Source organism: Phocoena sinus, chromosome 9, assembly GCF_008692025.1.
Source record: "Phocoena sinus isolate mPhoSin1 chromosome 9, mPhoSin1.pri, whole genome shotgun sequence".
NCBI lineage: Eukaryota > Metazoa > Chordata > Mammalia > Artiodactyla > Phocoenidae > Phocoena > Phocoena sinus.
In genome coordinates, this window is record NC_045771.1 from 15,610,302 (window position 1) to 15,630,261 (window position 19,960).

General features: G+C 46.0%; 1 protein-coding gene and 1 non-coding gene across 3 annotated transcripts in view; one reads left to right on the forward strand and one right to left on the reverse strand.

The window, feature by feature from the left end:
* The window catches only part of CREB3L2 (cAMP responsive element binding protein 3 like 2), a 116,777-nt gene that overhangs the window by 81,986 nt on the left and 14,831 nt on the right, over nucleotides 1–19,960 (forward strand). For both annotated transcript variants that reach the window (XR_004351410.1, XM_032642889.1), the window contains exons 3-8: nucleotides 2,594–2,769; nucleotides 4,385–4,472; nucleotides 8,932–9,116; nucleotides 11,474–11,620; nucleotides 12,580–12,638; nucleotides 14,162–14,230. Coding sequence is in view for 1 of the 2 variants with exons in the window: in XM_032642889.1 (XP_032498780.1) it covers nucleotides 2,594–2,769; nucleotides 4,385–4,472; nucleotides 8,932–9,116; nucleotides 11,474–11,620; nucleotides 12,580–12,638; nucleotides 14,162–14,230 (724 nt within the window). In the remaining variant the exon portion in view is untranslated. The remainder of the gene's footprint in view (nucleotides 1–2,593; nucleotides 2,770–4,384; nucleotides 4,473–8,931; nucleotides 9,117–11,473; nucleotides 11,621–12,579; nucleotides 12,639–14,161; nucleotides 14,231–19,960) is intronic.
* Nucleotides 4,056–4,127, reverse strand: TRNAE-UUC. Its single transcript has one exon. It is a non-coding gene; the product is annotated as a tRNA-Glu (tRNA).

Below are 19,960 nucleotides of genomic sequence, written 5' to 3' on the forward strand. Positions count from 1 at the left end.
GGGAAGATCCCACATGCGGCGGAGCGGCTGGGCCCGTGAGCCATGGCCGCTGAGCCTGCGCCTCCGGAGCCTGTGCTCCGCAACGGGAGAGGCCACAGCAGTGAGAGGCCTGCGTACCGCAAAAAAACAAAACAAAACAAACAAACAAAAAACCAAAAATAAAAAAAGAATATAGACTATCTTGACCTATTTTATGAATGTGTGTGCTTTGAGAATGGCTTAGCCAGATTGGAAGAACTAATTTCATTACCTGTCTCTATTTTGCTTGTAATTTTGTATTTGCTTTTTGTATTTAGTTTTACCTGTTGTGCCTTGTGAATTATGTTTCATCACAGTAATTGTAACCACACAGCCATGGGATCTGGCCTTATCTCACCATTCCCTGGTAATTGCATGTGACCTTTTCCTCAGGGATGCCTCCTTAACTGTTAATTTTAATATATACTGAGACTATATTTCATCTTACTGTCTCTCTTCCAGTCTCTGCTAGAGGTAAATATTGCTCAGTGTGGACAGGCTGTAAGTGTTGACAAGGCAGAGGTATGAACACATCATTGCTGAGTGGAGAAAATGTGATCTGTGCTCTCTCTGTCTCTCCAGCCCCTCCCCACATCTGTCCTAAGCGTGTCTTCCTTACAGGTGGCAGAGACCTCACGCCTAAGCTCATTCTGGGAGTGGTGTTAGGTACTTCGTTTGGTTCCTCATCCAGTTGCTTCCCCAAGCTGAGCTAGGGGGCCCATCTGCCCAGCAGGGTTCTGCATCAAGTACAGTGTGGTCTCCATCCTCTGGCTGCTTTCAAAAGGACCTTTGTTACCTGCCCCTCCCGCTCGGCCAGGATGTGGCGCACACCCCGAGAATGACGGAAATCCTCCATCACCCCATAGGACTCAGCAGCTCCATAGAACCAGCTCTAAAAGCAAACACCTTCAACCAACCTAAGTCTTGCCCGTCTTTATTTGACCTCAGGAAATAAATTGGGGCTGGAATAATTAATTGAGTCAATTAGAAATTGGATTTGGGGGAAAATTATTTTCCATGATGCATGTGAATCTAACCTTTCCCTGTGTTTGAAGGAAGTTGCTTATGAAATACAACCTTCCCTGGTGGCGCAGTGGTTGAGAGTCCGCCTGCCGATGCAGGGGACACGGGTTCGTGCCCCGGTCCGGGAAGATCCCACATACCGCGGAGCGGCTGGGCCCGTAAGCCATGGCCGCTGAGCCTGCGCGTCCGGAGCCTGTGCTCCGCAGCTGGAGAGGCCACAACAGTGAGAGGCCCGCGTACTGCAAAAAAAAAAAAAAAAAAAAAAAAAAAAAAGAAACACAACCTTAACAATTGCGAACTTCAGTTTTTAGCTTCCGTGCCCACTCTTCCACTGCCCTCTTGACAGTTCTGAATGATGTTCACGTACCTTTTCATAAGAAAAGTTGAGCCCAATTCTTGAGTGTAAAATAATTCATAATGTGAATGACTTTGCTCCCCTGGACAGTAATAGTTCATGAAGCACCTGGTGTGTGTGTGTGTGTGTGTGTGTTTAAACGTTTTCATAAAGCAAGGGAGCATATCTTTGCTTTATTTTAGTCTCGCTTTAGTAAAACTGGTAACAGGTGAGGAATGCTGACTTTGGGAATCTCTGACTTGTTTTCTCTCGTTCTGCACCTGTTTGCAGCCTTCTTGCTGTTGTTCCCTTTCCTGCCCTCCTCCCTCCTTTCCCAGGGCTATGCTGAGGTACCTGCTCTGATGTAACTTGGTAAGAAATGCAGGGTACCATGCAGGCTCCCAGGAGAATGTCACTGAGTGATGGAGGTGCTTCTGTCTGTTCGGTGCTGTTGCTTTGTTGTGATCCTCAGGCCTGTGATTGTCACGAAAGCCAGAGGCAAGCCAAGACCAGACTTGACAAGATGCCGCCCTTTCCTCTGGATGAGCATTTCATCCATTTCAGCAAGGGGCAGATGTCTGTTACAAACTCTGAAGTTTCTTAGAGGGCTAAGTAAAATTCTGGAAGTCTAGGTCAGGTGTAAGGCATAAGCGGCGTTGTAGAGAAGCAGACTAGGACCAATGACGGGGAGTGAGAAGAAAAAGAAGAAAACAAATAACCATCCATTGGGGAGAAGGACAGAGACCTGTCTCCAGTCCTGTCTCCTGAGACCCTGGTTGTCAACCATTCGCTTCTTTCCTTCTTATTTTAAAATGCATTTCTTTCTTTCTTTCTTTCCTTTCCATATATTAATTGGTTTGAAAACCAAAAAGTATAAAACACTACACACTGAAATTCTCTCTCCTATCCTATTCCCCATCCACCTAGTCTCCTTCCTGCTCTGCCTGGAGAGCCTAGTTTCTTTCTTTTATATGTATCCTTCCAGAGTTGCTTTAGGCATCCTTACACTCAAGTGAATACAAGTATAGATTCTCACTTTGCCATTCATTTCTTCATCCATTTATCTCCTCTCTCACATCCTCATTTTATTTCCTTTTATTCTACCCACAATAATTCTTTGTTGGAGCTTCTTTTTGAGGAGAAAGGTCAGTGCCATTTGTTTTACTTATACCTGATGCCCTGAACAGATTCACATGTGTGCTTATCTTTTTCCCACAGATGAAGTGGAGAGTGAGAAATGGTACCTGTCTACAGACTTTCCATCAGCAACCATCAAGACAGAGCCAATCACGGACGAGCCGCCCTCAGGACTAGTTCCGTCTGTCACTCTGACCATCACTGCCATCTCTACCCCTTTTGAAAAGGAGGAACCCCCTCTGGAAATGAACGCTGGGGTATACTCATTTTTCCTCCATATAAACAGATTGGATCAAAAGATACGGATCCTCATTCTCCAATAAGGCACTTAATCTTTTTGGAGCTAGTGGTTGTATATGTTTAAAGATATATAACTATATATGTATGTATGTATGTAAAAATGTATTTATGTATATATCTAGGATATGTTGATTTGGTGTCAGCGTTGCTTACATCACTTCCTTTAAAGGCATTTCCAGAAAAATTGGTAGCAAGTCTCATTTCATTTTTTCTATGATTGCTATTACAAAATTTTAAAAATACATAGATATCCATGGGGAAAAAAGATTCTCCCTGGAACTGATTTTTAAGCCGGTGGAAAGGGAGTGGTTATGATGATGACGCGATCCATGGCTTTCTGTGCCGTGGCAATAGGGAATGCTAGTTCCTGTGTAGTGCTCAGTTACCCTGACTTAATTCAGGGATCTCCCACCTACCAATTCCTAATGTATTCCCCGTGGAAAACGTAAGAAATCTGGAATTTCTTCCTTGCTCAGTTCCACACCTACGGCAAGTAGGATTTAGTTTTACTCCACCTTCTCTTTGGGTATTTCAGTGTCTGGTGATGGACCAGAGTCATACTTGTACATCTTCTTCCAGATATTGGAATCCAGTCCTAACTTTCCTTAAGTTCAAAGTCACAGGTTATAAACAATGACTCTGCTGACCATCTTTAAGTCAGATCTCCTCTGAGCGAGGTATAGTGGTCCACCTGTTCAGGAAAAGGTAGCACAGCAGTGGTGGGGCCACTAAGGCTTTGCTGAGAACTCACTCCTGTGCTCTTACCTTCCATCCGTGTGGAAGATGAGGGATTGTGGACAGAGCACCTCTGCACTGCCCTCTAGAATTCCCTTCTCAATAGCTACCTGAGTCTGTTAATCAGACTAGGCTTCTGGAGTCTGTATAAGTCTCCTTGCTCCATGAGATTTTAGTTCAGTTCATGTTCATGCATGTCACTGAGAAAGGGCAGGGTCATGGCCTTGCTCCCCATGCACGGGCCAGATACCTTTCCTCCTTCCTGTACTCAGTGTTTCATGGTTAGTTGCTGTCAGTTGTCAGGAACCTGGAGAGAATGGATGCAGCTGGGTTCACACAGTTCCTACCGCAGGACACACTGCTGGAGGCCATGACCCTTAAAAATGTACCAGACTATTTTGTGATAAAAGGCCTTTATAGTCCATAAAAACAATAGAAAGAAAGCACTGATAAGTGAGCCCTGGATTTTTTTTTTTTTGGCTGTGCCACGAGGCTTGTGGGATCTCAGTTCCCCAACCAGGGATTGAACCCAGGCCACAGCAGTGAAAGTGCTGAGTCCTAACCACTGGACCACCAGGGAACTCCCTAGCCCTGGGTTCTTAATTTTAGAATTCTGAGGGTTCCATCACCTGTATTGCCAGGTTTGGCAATGAGGGAAAGGTTAAGGACTAAAACACCTCCCTGTCCAAGAAGCAGCCTGCACTCAGCCGGGCCTCGCCAGCCCCAGAGAAGCAGGGCTGTCCTGGGAGGAAGACACAGATGACAAATAACTCCCTGGGGTGTTTCTTCAGATTTGTTATTGGTTTTTAAAAACTGTGTTTGAAATTCTTCCTTTAGGTTGATTCCTCGTGCCAGACAGTTATTCCTAAGATTAAGCTGGAGCCTCATGAAGTGGATCAGTTCCTAAACTTCTCTCCTAAGGAAGGTCTGTCCACTCTCTCCTTTGGGTTAACAGATGTGGGTGCACCGTCTAAAGAGATGGGGAATGTGCGAGATAGTGCTGGGCTTGATTGTACCAAAGGCAGAACTTGCTTTATGAAATAGCTCCGTTCTCGATTGTAAATACAAACTTTGAAAGCTAAGTTTTTCCAGCTAAATCTTTAACTTTTACTCCTAGGCAGGGTGACTTTTCAGCATGTTCGTAGACTGCTGTGACTTGGGTGCTGACAAGGGGACAAGGGAACCGCTGCCCTCAAGCCATCGTGTGGATAAAACCCAGCTCCCTGTCCTGGAGTGATGAGCAGTAGAGGCAAATAGGCACATATCCACAAAGGCACCTGGCCTACTTACAACAAACAATTCTAGTTTAAACCCTTTGTGAAGTGAATTCACGGTTTATCTGTCTGACCAACTCAATGTTTTTAAATGTTGATTTCAGATGACAGTTGTTGCAAGGAGCCTCCTTTGTTCCTGCATCCTACTGGGCTTCTTGCCATCCTTTTAGAGTTAAGTAGTGTCACACTTGGGGTTATCACACTTTCACTTTCTTCTTTCTCTGTGTCGGTCTTTTTCTTGTCCTGTGTGAAGCCCATAGTCAGGAATCCTGAACGTAGACCCCTAAGTCTCACGGAGTCTAGGAAGCTCTCTTGGCATTTTTTTATTCTTTTCTTTCTTTCTTTTTTTTTTTTCTTTTGGCTGTGTTGGGTCTTTGTTGCTGCGCGCAGGCTTCAGGAGTTGCGGCGAGTGGGGGCTACTCTTTGTTGCGGTGCGTGGACTTCTCATTGCGGTGGCTTCTCTTGCTGGGGAGCACGGGCTCTAGGCGCGCGGGCTTCAGTAGTTGTGGCACTTGGGCTCAGTAGTTGTGGCACACAGGCTTAATTGCTCCGTGGCATGTGGGATCTTCCCGGGCCAGGGCTTGAACCCGTGTCCCCAGCATTGGCAGGTGGATTCTTAACCACTGTGCCACCAGGGAAGTCCCTCTCAGCCTTTTTAATTGAGTTACTTTGCACAGATCCTGCTCTTAATTCTGTGCCTTCAGACACACCATCCCCTCCCTTTTTATTTATACTTTTGGCACAAGGTTATAAGGGTAGCTCATTGGTGTGGTCGACAAATAGGAAATTAGTATATGCACTTGTCATGGGAAGGGTATCCGCGCTATGGTGTAGATGTAATGAGCAGATGTTACATAGTGGCAGTGCTCAGGGAAACAAAGTCTACCTTCATTCCACCAGAAACATACTCAGGACTTGATCTGTGACAACTTAATCAAGGTTGGCATTTACCCTTTATCATCAGTAAAGAAAGGATTCTGTTTTTAAAGTTAGAAATACTGACTAAAATCCATATTGAGACAGTATTTCTTTTCACTGAGTGATATGTTTTAGTGCCTTTCAGCTTTATATACTGCTCCAAAGTAATTCCTTTCATTTTTGTGACACCGGTTACAACTATCACATGCATCTTGCTTTTAAATCTATGTTGCAATATGCTTCAGAAAATGTCACAACTGTACCAGTGAACCCCCTAGTGGCTTTGGAATCTGGGATCACTGGAGGAGAAACATTTCAAGGGTAAAGTAAATGGCCGTCCTTCCTCATTATCCTAGATGTACAGAGAGGAGGAAATTAAATATCCTTGAATGCAACAGGGCTTCTAGGCAAAGTAGCCAGTTGTCCCCAGCCCTGTCAGTAAGTAATCCAAGAGCAACATTTCAAGTGATATTTAGAAATACGATACTGAGGCACCTGTGGCCAGGGCAGTAGCTCTTAATAATTAAGTAAGAGGAGATTCGAGTTTGCTTCACTTTTCCTGCCATGCCATTTTCATTTTTTGTGGAGCACCTTCTGCTTGGAAAAAGGAGAAAGGTATTAGAATAATTAGGGCTGTGCCTAGTGAAAGGGACAAGTGAGCTCTGGTATTCTTGGTTAGTTCTCCAGACTAACCACATGGCAGACAGCGGGAGCCCCTGTTAGGTTTGGCCACTCCTGGGTTTTGTTTTGTTTTGGTTTTGGTTTGCTTGTTTGTTTGTTTACCATGGTTAAAAGATAAGCATTGTTAAAAGATAAACTCTAAAAAATTAAAAATTTTAAGAGCTTATTTGAGCAAAACTTAATTACATTCTGCAGCACCAAACCAGTTACAAGTTTCCACCGACAGGAGCTGGGAGGAGACTTTTATAAAGAAAAGGTGGAAGCAAAGTAAGGAAATTATTATTTTTTTTAATTAAATTTTTTATTTTATTTTTGGCTGCGTTGGGTCTTTGTTGCTGCGCGCAAGCTTTTCTCTAGTTACGGCAAGCGGGGGCTACTCTTCATTGCCGCGCAGGCTTCTCTCTGTGGTGGGTTCTCTTGTTGCGGAGCATGGGTTCTAGGCGCGCACGCTTCAGTAGTTGTGGCACGCGGGCTCAGTAGTTGTGGCTCATGGGCTGTAGAGCGCAGGCTCAGTAGTTGTGGCGCATGGGCTTAGTTGCTCCGCGGCATGTGGGATCTTCCCGGACCAGGGCTCGAACCCGTGTCCCCTGCATTGGCAGGTGGATTCTTAACCACTGCACCACGAGGAAAGCCCAAAGTAAGGAAATCATTGATTGGATATAACTTAAAGCCAAGTTGGTTGTTTGTGACTGGTTGTCCTAGGTTTCAGTCTGGTAACCTTGAAGCATTTAGAGGCTTAGATTTTGGTTTGCCTATGTAGGGCCACCAGAGCACTGGAGCCACCCCAGTCTGATGGCTTCCTTGCTTAATTCATCTGACACCACAGAGTGCCATAGGTTGTCATGGCATTGGGAAAAACTTGGTTAATGCGCTTGGGACTCCTTCCTAGGTGAGCACATAAGTTTAAGGTGCATACCTACCCTCCTTAGCTGCCTGGAAGTGGTGGCAGAAGAGTTGGCAGTGGAGATGCATAGGACTGTTTTAGAATATTCTTTAGCTTTCAGAGTGCCCATGGACTCTAAAAAACCAGGGAGCTCTTGGGCGGAGAGGCATCTAGTGAAAAGCAGTATGTTAGAAAGAGAAAAGAGATGGGTTAGAGAAAGAGAGAGAGAGAACGAAAGTGTGCTGTGAATGGGAGTGGGCGCGGGGCGTGGCAGAGAGAGACACATCACCTGTGGTTACCTAGGATATTCAGGTGTCTCAGTGGGCGAGAGAGCCGTCTGGTTGCAGCTTGTCACCTCCAAAGGCAGCTGTGGGGGAATCCTTTCTCTTAGGTGAGTAGCTGTGTGTCAGAAAGTCTCTTCCCATTCACAGTACATCGGGCAGGAGACCGAGGCCTTCCCATGGCCCCGAGCTGTTCTCTGGCCGAGGAAGGCCAGGTGTGTATGAGGCCTCCAGGCTCCTTGCCCAGTTCAGAGCCGCTGCACTCAGGGCTCTGTTGTCCTGGGGGCTCCAGGAGGGGTGTGGAGTGAAAGGTTTACCCAAGGGTCATGTTCCTTGGCTCAGTAACAGCAGCTGGCTGTCAAGGTATTTCAGCACTCCAGAGTGGATTCCTCCCTCGGCAACCCATCCCTCCTGCCCTGGAGATGCCGGATTAGCACCGGCTAAGGCTCAAAGGCCCCGGCAGAGGGTGTGGGTGTCTCCCTGAGGACAGGTGAAGGATGCTTAGATGCTGGAGGACTTTGTGGGAGACACCCCTCCCCCAATTTGTCTTCCAATGCCTACCTGTCTATCCACAGATGGATTGGGTATTATCTGAATCAAGAATGCCTGGCATCTGGCCTATGGGCCCTACCATGCACATTCCTCCAGAAACAAATGAGCTTTTCTCAAACACTCATGGGGCTCCCTGCTTTTGCTATTAAAAAAAAAAAAAAAAAAGATCCTAATACATTAACATGGTTTACAAGTCAAACTATGGAAACTATATGAAATGAACAGAGGGAAGGTTATGCCAGCACTGTCCCTACTTACTGTAATTTCCCCACCCCATTACGTCATAATTTTATTAGTTTCTTATATACCTTCCAGAGTTTCTTTACGAAGATACGAGCAAATGGGGGTCTGTATTCTCTTTCTCTCCTTTTTCATACAAAAGGAGGGCTACTTTATACACTGTTTTGCACCTTGATTTATTCCGCTCCTCTATAGGCTGAGACCAGCAGACAATACCATCATATCTACTGAAACCCTCACTGACCAAAGTAAAACTGAAAAACCTAATCCAAAAATGTATCCCAAATAAAGCCTGACAATCAAGCCAAGAGCACCTGCCATGAGGCCATATCAAGGACTGCGGACTTGGAACCCAATAATGCAACCTTTCAAATTTTTTGAAAGAAACACTCTTAAAATTTAACCTTAATAGTAATACATTTTGGAGGCCTTTCCATATCCCTCATTCTTTTGTTCAGCTGTCCTGAGTTCTGCTGTAGGGATGTTGAATGTTGAACTGCCCCAAGTCCTGCTCTGTTGCCCCCTGATGGATGCAATCCGTTCTTTTCCCCTCAGCCTCCGTGGACCACCTGCACTTACCGCCCACCCCTCCCAGCAGCCACAGCAGCGACTCAGAGGGCAGCCTGAGCCCCAGCCCGCGCCTGCACCCCTTTGGCCTGCCGCAGACCCACAGCCCCGCCAGGGCCCCAGTGCGGGCCCCCTCGGCACTTGCCAGCTCCCCACTCCTCACCGCACCGCACGTGAGTGTCCCCTGCATCCCTGCACCCCCATCCCCCATTCTGTCACTCGGACCTTCACCCAGCGTGCATACCATTCGGAGCCTGTAGGAAGTTTTAGGTCTAACTGCTGAAGCAGGGGGATGACAGTCTTAAAGAACATTTTCTAAGAACTGCCTGTGACCTCATCATGCTAACACATTCTCTTCCTTTCCTGTGCACACTTCCAGTTTTTATTCACGTTTCTTTTTTATAGCTACAAGCATGAGGAATAAAAATGGGTTGTTATTCTTCTCGAAATTGTATCACAAATATTTATCATCAATTTAGGTGGTCTTTATGACCTATGATAGGAAATAATTTATTTTTTAAATAAGCAATCTTTGATGAACTGAAAAATTGCTCTGAGAGTAAATGCGTTGTCTAAAGCTCAAAAATATAATTTAACCCTTTTTGCCTGTGGTGCAACTCTTAACCCAGTGACTCAGGATGGAAATCATGAGTCAACATTCATCCCTCACATATATAATTTTTCCAAATAAAAATTAGGGGTAGGGCTTCCTTGGTGGCACAGTGGTTAAGAATCCGCCTGCCAATGCAGGGGACACGGGTTCGAGCCCTGGTCCGGGAAGATCCCTCATGCGGCGGAGCAACTAAGCCCATGTGCCACAACTACTGAGCCTGTGCTCTAGAGCCCACAAGCCACAACTGCTGAGCCTGTGTGCCACAACTACTGAAACCCACATGCCTAGAGCCTGTGCTCTGCAACAAGAGAAGCCACCACAATGACACACCACAATGAAGAGTAGCCCCTGCTCACCGCAACTAGAGAAAGCCCACGTGCAGCAAAGAAGACCCAACACAGCCAAAAATAAAATAAAATAAATAAATAAAATAAAATTTTAAAAAATTTAGGGTTAGATAATTAACTTCTCATTGTTCTGAATAGTCGATTGTTTTCTATGAGGATTTAAAAATTAGTCAGCCTTACTGAATTTATAATGTCACATAGAGCAAATTTGAATGAAATGAGTTATTTAAAAATTCTTAGAATAATCATGTATTAATTAACGTAATTTTGAAAATTTGAGTTCAGTCTGTGTCAGAAACTCAGAAAGTTCTAGATCTGTGGCCACCTTCTTATATATCACTATTACCGAGGGCCAGGGAATTAACTCTTTCCACTCCACCTTTGCCTTCTCTCCTCTAACCCTTCACTCCTTTGATTACTGAAATAGTGTCCATCCTATGGATTTGTGGGTCCTACCACAATTAATCCATTCCACGTGGTCATGGAGGAAATCCTTCCCATATCATACACTGGCTCAGCATCTGTGTTGTTTCCCTGTTATCTGTTGGCATCAAGCCCTCATACCTCTGCTGGGTACAAACACCCTCCTATGTGCCCAACCTGCCGCTGCTTCCAGAACTCCTCACTCCCTCTACGCAGAGTGGCTTCTTCAGTTACTTTTTACAATACTGCCTTTGTTGTAATGTCCTCCTCTGTGTAAATCACCCCCTTTCTTTCAGGAAGCCCAATTCAAGCCTTATCTGCTACCCTAAGCCTTCCCTTATCACACAAACTCACATAAGCGTTCTCCTTCTTCATATTTTTAATGTACCTTGAGTGAATATTACAGTCTAGCATTTAATTGCTCTCATTCTTTCACGTGTTTCAATTTAGTCTCGGTCTCGATCATTAGCTACTTAAGAGACAGAGTTCGTTTTGATTCTTCCGTGCATCTACTGTGGAGCTAATATGCAGTAGGTACTCCATTTATTTGACTAATTATAAACACATTGTCCTAATATGGATGAAATTAGATGAGCTACAGTTCTCATCTCCACTGATGATGGAGAGTCTGGGACTGTGCTGACCAGTGACTTTCATGGAACATGCCTGCAGGTGTGTCCCTAGGAGCCCTGGCCCCTTAGCTGGAAGTAGAGGTCAAGAAGCAACTCCTAGTGTTTAGAGAGCATCTTGCCAAATGGCATCTTTAGGAGAACAACAAAACTTTCCGCAAACAGAGTTCCAAGTGAATCCTTCATCACTCTGAGGACAGGAAATCTCTAGGGACGTGGGAAATGAATTGTCTCCTTTAATTTTGTTGTTTTAGCCAGCAGGGTACTTTCTGGGAAATAATGGGTGGAGGTTTCTTTACCCTTTCCCTTATAATCCTTGGGTTGTAACACTCACACGAGTGTCTTTGCATTTTTGCTTCCACTTCAAAGTGCCCGTTTCTCACCAAAAGAGATGGGCCTCCTTTTCCCTTAGCCATTGGCAAGACATCCTAACAGACCCTCCTCACCCCTCAGGAGGTGTTTCTCCGGCACACCCGGCTTTTCCTCTTTGACCCTTTTCTGCTCCTTGGTCTGCACAGAAGCTTCAGGGATCAGGCCCCCTGGTCCTGACGGAGGAAGAGAAGAGAACCCTGATCGCCGAGGGCTATCCCATCCCCACCAAGTTGCCCCTGACAAAATCAGAGGAGAAGGCCCTGAAGAAAATCCGGAGGAAAATCAAGAACAAGGTGAGTCCTTCAAATGCAAGCACTTCTGTGAGCAGAGACAGTGAGCAAACCCGGCCAGCATGCCCACCCTCCCTTCCCGGTGGCCAACACTGGCCCGTCCCGTGGTGGGGACCAAGGCTTGCCCCTGTCTTCCCCCAGACCTCCCCATACATCTTCTGGTCAGTGGGCCTCCAGGTCGGGCGTGCACACTCTGTGGTGCCTAAGATGACCCATACAGGGGCGGGAAGAAACTAGTAGAACTCCCATTAACATTTTGAAAAAATCTCAGCCTTTAAAATTTGTTTTATTAGATACACAATATTTCCCTCTAGTAGGCATGTGTATAATTTATAAATGAATAAATATAAATGTATTATGGGTGCTTGCTTAATTTTTTTTCTTGATAGAGGTTTTTGATAAAAAATTCTGCAGACCACTGTTCTATACCTGGGTCCAGCAGTCTCCTAGTCCTAGGCCCCTACAGTGGGGATCAGGGGTGCAGAGGCCCTGGGGCATGGCTAGGGCATGGGCAGAGCAGGAGGGAGGGGACAAAGAGAGAGGAAGGAAAGAGTTTAGAGTTAAAATTTTTCGTCCATGTGCAGAACCGCCAGGGAATTTTTATACGACTAACCCCAACTGGCTTATATTATGTATTATAGTTGAGCCAACTAGGTCCACAGAATTGAAATCATTTATCTAAGACCATACAGATGGTTTGTGACCCACATGTTCCACTCTGACTCCTGGACCACTGTCCTTCTCACTGGAGACCTAGTGTTGGAAAGTAGATGAGAACATCAGCTGGTTGAAAGCAGGGAGGACAGAAGAGGTGATTAGTAGATGAGCCAGTGGGTTAAACAAATGGGAAGTGGCCACAAAAGTGAGCAGGGCTTTTGTGATTTCTTTGCTCATGGCCTCTTGTCATACTGGTTTACTGAGATAGCTGGAACATAATCCTTTTTTCTCCCCTTCCACTGCAGATTTCTGCCCAGGAAAGTAGGAGGAAGAAGAAGGAATACATGGACAGTTTGGAGAAAAAGTAAGCCTCCTGCCAAAGTGGTTGTGTGTATTGAGCAATTCATGTAGAGGAATGTAAGTGCGGGGGGGGCCCTGCTTTCTATGAGAAGGGGGTTCAATTTCTTGGTCTGGACCCCGGCAAAGGCCGTTGGTTTATCAGCTATGTTTTGCCTGCCACCTAGTGGTTTTTAGAGGGGAAAGCTTATAGATCTGGCAGGTGATAAAAAGTACATTCAGTCTTAGTAGGCATTTGTACCGCACGGTTTCCAGCCAAGGGTCCTTAAGTCCCTGAAGACTTCCTTTCAAATAAGTACAAATGCTAACCTTCATGCATATTCCTGGACTCCTCAGAGGAGAGGCGCTAATTAATCAATTCCTGTTGGCCACATCCCTCGCACGCTAGAGAAAGCAACAGGGGATGAAGTAAGTAAAGCAGGTTGGCGTTCTTTTTTTTCTGTCCACTATAATTTGTGTCATAGGTGAGTGACTTTTCACAAAAACACTTGAAGGCACCTTTTGCTCTTCTGAATAGCCTGGAATATCAGGAGGGCTGTTAGAAAAACGTAAATTAAATACAATTTTGTATTAGCCCTAGAAAATAGTTCCCATCTGGCAAACTAATACCATTGGAATGAGTACCGGGACCTAGAAATGAATCTTTATGTGTGTCTGGTGAGAAGAGCAGTTGGTGGATCCTGGCTGGTTCTTGAAGTTCCTACTGAAAGTCAGTGTTTCTTCCTCCTGATTTAGGTGTTGGTAATATAGCATTAAGCAGTCCCATTCTGTTTGTTATTGTCTGTAGGTATCCAGGGTCAAGATGTTTCGATGAAAATCTCTTTATTGCCTCTTTGGGGCATGCCTGCTCCGGCACCTGGATTCCTTGTCTTGAGGTCCCGGGTTCTTGTCCTTCACTCTCCCCCTGCCCCAAGCCCCTGGGCTTCCTGTCAGCCCTTCAGGTCAAGAGTACAGCCAGCAGCATCCAGACCCTGTAGCATAGAGGGAGAATTGTGATGGACATTGAGAGCCATAGGGAAGAGTCGAGAGAAATCAAGGTTGGAACACCCTAAAAGAAGTTTATGTTTTGTACCACCCCTATTCATTTTCCATTACTGAGGCACTGGTTACCCATCTCTCTCTCTCTTTTTTCTTTTGTCTACTCACCCTTTTCCCCAACTCAGGTGGGCCAAGTTCTCTCCCTCACCTCCCTAGAGTAGCTGCTTCCCTGTCTTTTTTTTTTTTTTGCGGTACGCGGGCCTCTCACTGTTGCGGCCTCTCCCGTTGTGGAGCACAGGCTCCAGTCGCGCAGGCTCAGCAGCCGTGGCTCACGGGCCCAGCCGCTCCGCGGCACGTGGGATCCTCCCGGACCGGGGCACAAACCCACGTCCCCCGCATCGGTAGGCGGACTCTCAACCACTGTGCAACCAGGGAAGCCCTTCCCTGTCTTTTTTCTCTCAACCCCACCTGCCTCCATCCTAGCTCCTGGCTTAGTGTTTGCTCCCCTGACAAAAAACTAAGTTTATTTTTCTCTCTCTCTCTCCTCTGTAGGGTGGAGTCTTGTTCAACGGAGAACTCCGAGCTCCGGAAGAAGGTGGAGGTTCTGGAGAACACCAACAGGTGAGGGTCCCTGGCGTGAGGAACCGACACAACTGCCTGATGGAAGGTGGGGAAAGAGGGGGAGATCCAGGGCCAGAGCTGGGAGGAAAAGGGAGGGGATGACATTGAAAGGATGGTTGTGTCGGGATGCTCAGGATGGTCGCACTTCTCTCACCTGCACGCACACACACACACACACACACACACACATGCATGTCCTTTACTTTTCCTAAAATACGTGGGATTGATGAAGAGGGATCTGATAAGGGCTATGATGAGGGGGTTAAGGAAGAGGCTTGGAAAAGAATAAGGTCAATGAATCCGATTCTCCTGAAAATGACATCAGACTTAAGAGGTGGACAAAGAGGGCCTGACCACTTTTTGGTCACCCAGTTTGAGTAATAAATGGTGTTTTTTAGTAAAAAAAATGGAGAGAAAATCAAGTTTGTTTTTTTAATTACTGTTTTTAAAAGTTAATTAATTAATTACATTTTAAGCCCATTTTGCAAAATAACTATAGGATAGTTCCTCTAGCACCTCCTGTGCCAGGTACTCTTTTCAGCACTTTATGGATATTAATTCATTTAACCTTCTAATGGCCCTATGAGCTGGTCCTATTACTATCCCCATTATATAAAGGAGGTCCTGAGACTCAGAAAGGTTAGGTGACGCAGGTCACGCAGTAAATGCTAGAAGGCTGCATTTGAAGGCAGGCAATCTGGTCCTGGAGCCTCGATGTAGGAGAAGCATACTGAGCTTTACCCAGAGTCATACGCAAGAGAAAGGGGTTAAGGTATAGGGCTGAGAAATGGCGGTTGGGGAGTTTCATCGTGTGTGTGTGTGTGTGTGTGTGTGTGTGTGTGTGCGCGCGCGCGCTCACGGAGCCTACCTATGCTTTGAAAATTAAAGTGTTCATTAGTCAAGGGATCCTGTTGCCCTTAGTTGTTATAGATCTGACAATCCAAGCAGAGAAAAATTGACTTTTAGGTAAGCAAAATTTTAATTCATCATTTTAAGGCTTAGCACTAATGCCTAGTAACAATTTTGCAAATGTTAAGGGATCAGGGTAAATCTATTTGCGTGTCATTTCATAATAACTTGAAATTTGGCTCCCATTTCCTAAATCTTCATGGTCTGTTGCTCAAACAGCAGGCTAATCTAGTCATAAGGTAAAAATACAATCAGTAGGAAAAGTGGACATTGTGACCCCGCTGGGTTTCCCTGCATTTCTGGGAATGTGTGGTCATATAGCAAGTCAAGGGCAATCACCTCTAGTGCTCTGTGGACAAACAGCAGAAGTAAGTAAATGTCACCAGCTCCATGTGGTATCACCTTGATCCCCTGAGGCAAAGGAGCTGGTTTCCAGTACGACTTCAGGTTTCCGGTTTCATGGTTGCCTTTGGCCATTAGTCTCCTGAGGCTTCCTCTCTTCTTATCTCCACCTTTACTCCTGCCAGAGTGGTTCTCAGGGTCCTGAACCCCACCAGTGTCTGTATCCATCTCGTTAGCATCCTGAGCTGATAGTGTTCCCACCCCCCTGTCCTAGCACTTGCTGTTGCAGAAGTCCTGTGTTCATGAAGGGGACAAATCCAGGTCATGAATTGGTGAACAGGGGAAGAGGAATCCGTCCAACGTAACCGTGGAGTTTGTTCCAGGTTGGGTCTAGTCTAGGGGTTCTGGGTGTCATGTCTATACAAAGCCACACGGGGGCAGCAGAGGCACAAAGAGCAGTGGGTGCTTGCGATGAGACGGCGTCGCTGACACCTTTCCTGGGAAAAAGGGTCTCTCCTCCCCTCTCCAGGCTGACCCTGCTCTATCATATTTTTCTAAACTTAAAAAGAAAAAAGCCCACACATGTAATATATGCCCATTGTATAAAAAATTAGAAAATACAGTTTAAAAAGGGAAAAAATTACAATCTTTTCACCTAGAGAGATGTTTACATTTTGGAATTTTTATGTATATGTATTTATATTGTACATCCTCCTCTGTTAAGAGCCATTTCCATTTAACAAAAAACACTGGGTATATATTTTCATTTCTACAGAATCCTATTTCTTTCAGATTTTGATAAAGAGCTGTCATCTGAGGAGTACTGATAAAGCACATCTGATTCTATGTAACAGCGGTCCGTGTTTTGCAGTTGTTTTTTATGTTTTACGATAATGGCCACAGCCTTTTTATTACGCTATTGGTTATTGTGCAATGTGAGTTGTGGGAGCACATGCATATCTGAGCTTGGGGTCAGCATATCCGGCGTTCTTCCCTGAGAGCCAGCGGTGGTTTTCCTTCTGTTTTCTTCACTGACTGTGGAAGGTTCTCCCAGCCATTCAGCCTGCTGGAACCCCGACTGAGAAAGCCGTCTATCTTATGCCACTGGTGCTCTGCTTGTCCCTGGACTGTAGGAGCCTCCACTGTGGTTCCCCCAGAGGCCCAAGTGCCGTCTCTTCCCTCTTCCACACTTACCTCTCCTGGTAGACAACCTTTTATGGTGGAAATGGTTGCTACTTGATTAACCTGCAGTCTTCCCACAGGTAGTCTGATGAGGGAGTTCCTAGAGTCATAATCTCTCAGTCCAGCAGCTTTTAGTGTGCTGTGGCTTGAGAAGTCAGGGAAGAAAAGTAGAGCCACTCTTGTTCACATAAGGAAGGGCCTTCCTTGTCCCCGACTTCCTCTTCTCCCTTCTTCTTCTGTTCCTGCCAAGGGCTTCCCCTCGCCAGAGGACACTGTGGTAGCCAGAGTGACTGTAACATGAACCGTGGCAATCTCTTGCCCTAAACCAGTCAGGAGGAGTTGGTGTTTTGGGCCCGTGGTAAGGGGAGGTTTTCAGACCCTTTATTCGTCACACTGTGTGAGTGACCCAGTGTTTGAACTAAGTACAGGGTAGGGCCCAGTGAACACACACCTGTGTTTGTGTCCTGTTCGTGCTTCTTGTATTAGCGTCCTTTGGAGGTAGCTGGGCAGAGGTAGAAATGGCTGTGAGAAGTGGACAGGACCCTGGGTCACCAGAAGTGGGGTGGGAGACCTTGTGTGCCGTTGTTTCATTTGGCACGATGTGGCGGGAAAGGCGAGTGGGTACGTGGGCCAAAATAAAGACAAATTATACCTCTTTACATTTTACCACTTCTGTGCTCCCCGCATGAGGGACTTTCCATCTATCCAGATGAGAATGAGCCCTCAGATTCCAAATCAATCCCAACTCTTTGGTTAGTACTCACCCCAGCATCAGCCATTTAGCATGCTCTTGGCTTCTAGGCAAAAAAGCCCCTTTTATCTGAGCTCAGGAAGCTGGAAGAGGATGGAGACAGGAGAGGAGACTCCTGCAGCCTCACCCCAGGAGCCTAAGAGCAGCCGAAGCAGTGGGAAGGCACCTTCACACTTCTTTGCTAAGGCGATCCGCGAATCGCATGCCACCAGGAAATGTGTGAGCTGAGAGCGAGTGGTCTCCCAGGGGGCCCTGCTTCCTGTGCTCAGTCAGGATATACATTTGCACTTGCAAAGTCCAGGCGAGGCCGTGTGTGGCACCGGAGGGTCTTCCTGGCCTTCCTTGCTTATCATTCGCCTCTCCGAGCTGCATGTCTCATTCTTGAGAGACCCTGTCTTTCCCCCACTTTCTAGCCTTTTCTTCTGCACAAGGGATGCACATCTACTGCCCAGCCCATCCATTTTAGGTGTTTGTGGCCCAGTTTGCTCCATCCATTTTTAATTTTGCCCTCGTGCTGTTGGCTGTAAGGCTGAGAGCCACTATCCCTCTCCTCAGCCCTGATTTGTAGACTTATAGGAGCTTAGACTTGAAATGTACTTTAGACATCTCATTTAACTGTTAATCACTTCCTTTTACAGAAGCGGAAACTGAGGGCTGATGAGGTTAAGATCATCCATTTAGAGGTAGGACAGGGACTAGAATTCAGCCACTTACTTTCTCAACTGGACCTGCCCTCGGTCTCTTTTGCCGCTGTTGTGCTCTCTCTCCAAGGACTGCTGCCTTTCCCAGCACGGGGTTAACCATAGTTCCAAACAAGAGGGCCCAGCTTGGGATCTGTGTTTTAGGGGGCCCTGCTCTAGCTTTCCCCTAGCCACGCTCCTCCCCATGGGATGAGAAGTCAGCAGGAACAAGGTGATATATCTGTCTGGAGCGCTAACCTGGCCTTGGAGGGAGCTCGACATAGCAGGTGTCGGAGGTGCCCATGGGCAGTGTTTGCCTGGCTTGGGGTAGGTGGGGTAAGGAGAAACCTTAGGATGTATGACATGTATGGGATGTGGGCCTCGTTGGTATTCTTTCTCCAAACCTCACAGAAGGTGAGGGATGTGCTTGTCCTGTCTGTGTTGTTATCAGAAACAAGAATTCATTAGTTTTCCTCTTTGACCTTCCTCTTAGCTATAGTCCTCCTCTCTGTCTCTACTTTTCTTGTTTTTTAAAATCTACATATGGGGCTTCCCTGGTGGCGCAGTGGTTGGGAGTCCACCTGCCGACTCAGGGGACACGGGTTTGTGCCCCGGTCCGGGAAGATCCCACATGCCGCGGAGTGGCTGGGCCCGTGAGCCGTGGCGGCTGAGCCTGTGCGTCCGGAGCCTGTGCTCTGCAACGGGAGGGGCCACAACGGTGAGAGGCCCACATACCGCAAAAAAAAAAAAAAAAAAAAAAATCTACATATGATTCCTGATGGAGGTCTTTCCAGCCAAGCCCACTGGGCTCTGACTGTGCTCTCCTCATTTGTTTGTTTAGATGCACAGCTGCGTCCATTTGCACCAGTTTTATCTGTCGGCTTCCTCCTCACTGTTGTGTCTTCCACATGTGAAGTCTTCTCCTCAACTGACTGTAATCAGCGGGTCCCTCTTTCCTGCTGTGCACAGAGAGGCTGTTAGAGTGCTCAGGAATGACCCACGTCCAGGAATGACCCTCTGTAGACCTTTGTCTTGGTTTAAATCACTTTTCGTTTCTCCATTATCTCTAACTTCTAGTTGTGGGAAGAGTATAAGCTTTCTTTTCAGTTGAAAATGTTACAAACTTCAAAGGATCGTTGGATACTAGACTAAGTTTCCCAGAGAGTTTACAAAGGCATTTTAGTAGGATTCCATGGTAAAGTTAGACATTCCTTAGCCCCAGAAAACATTCTAGAACTCTCTTTCTTGTGTTCCTGGGTGAGTAGGTGATAGAATATTTCAGAAGTGCCCTCTGGTCCCTGAAAAATAAACCTCCTTATAATGTAGCAATTACACAGCAAGAGAAAGGAGATAATTTGTATTTTTAAAAATTTAGGCCAGAGCCCCATGAGCAACTTTCAAAACTTAAGTGAAAGATCATAAATAAATGAGTATTTATTCAAAGTTTAGGATTTTAGCAGAATGTAATTATCTTTTGTATAAGAGTTTGCACTTTAGTATTTAAAAGTCTTTGAGGTAGTTCAAGAGTCTCCTTAAATATTGTTATGCAATGTTTTGAATTATTATTAACATTATATCCTACCACCTCCCCACCCTCTGCCTGAGGATTTTGAGGTAGGTGTTTCAGCTTTTTTTTATTTTATTTTATTTATTTATTTGTTTGTTTGGCTGCGTTGGGTCTTTGTTGCTGCGCGCGGCCTTTCTCTAGTTGCGGTGAGCGGGGGCTACTCTTCGTTGCGGTGCACGGGTTTCTCATTGCGGTGGCTTCTCTTGTTGTGGAGCACGGGCTCTAGTCACGTGGGCTTCAGTAGTTGTGGCTCACGGGCTCAGTTGTTGTGGCTCACAGGCTCAGTAGTTGTGGCTCAC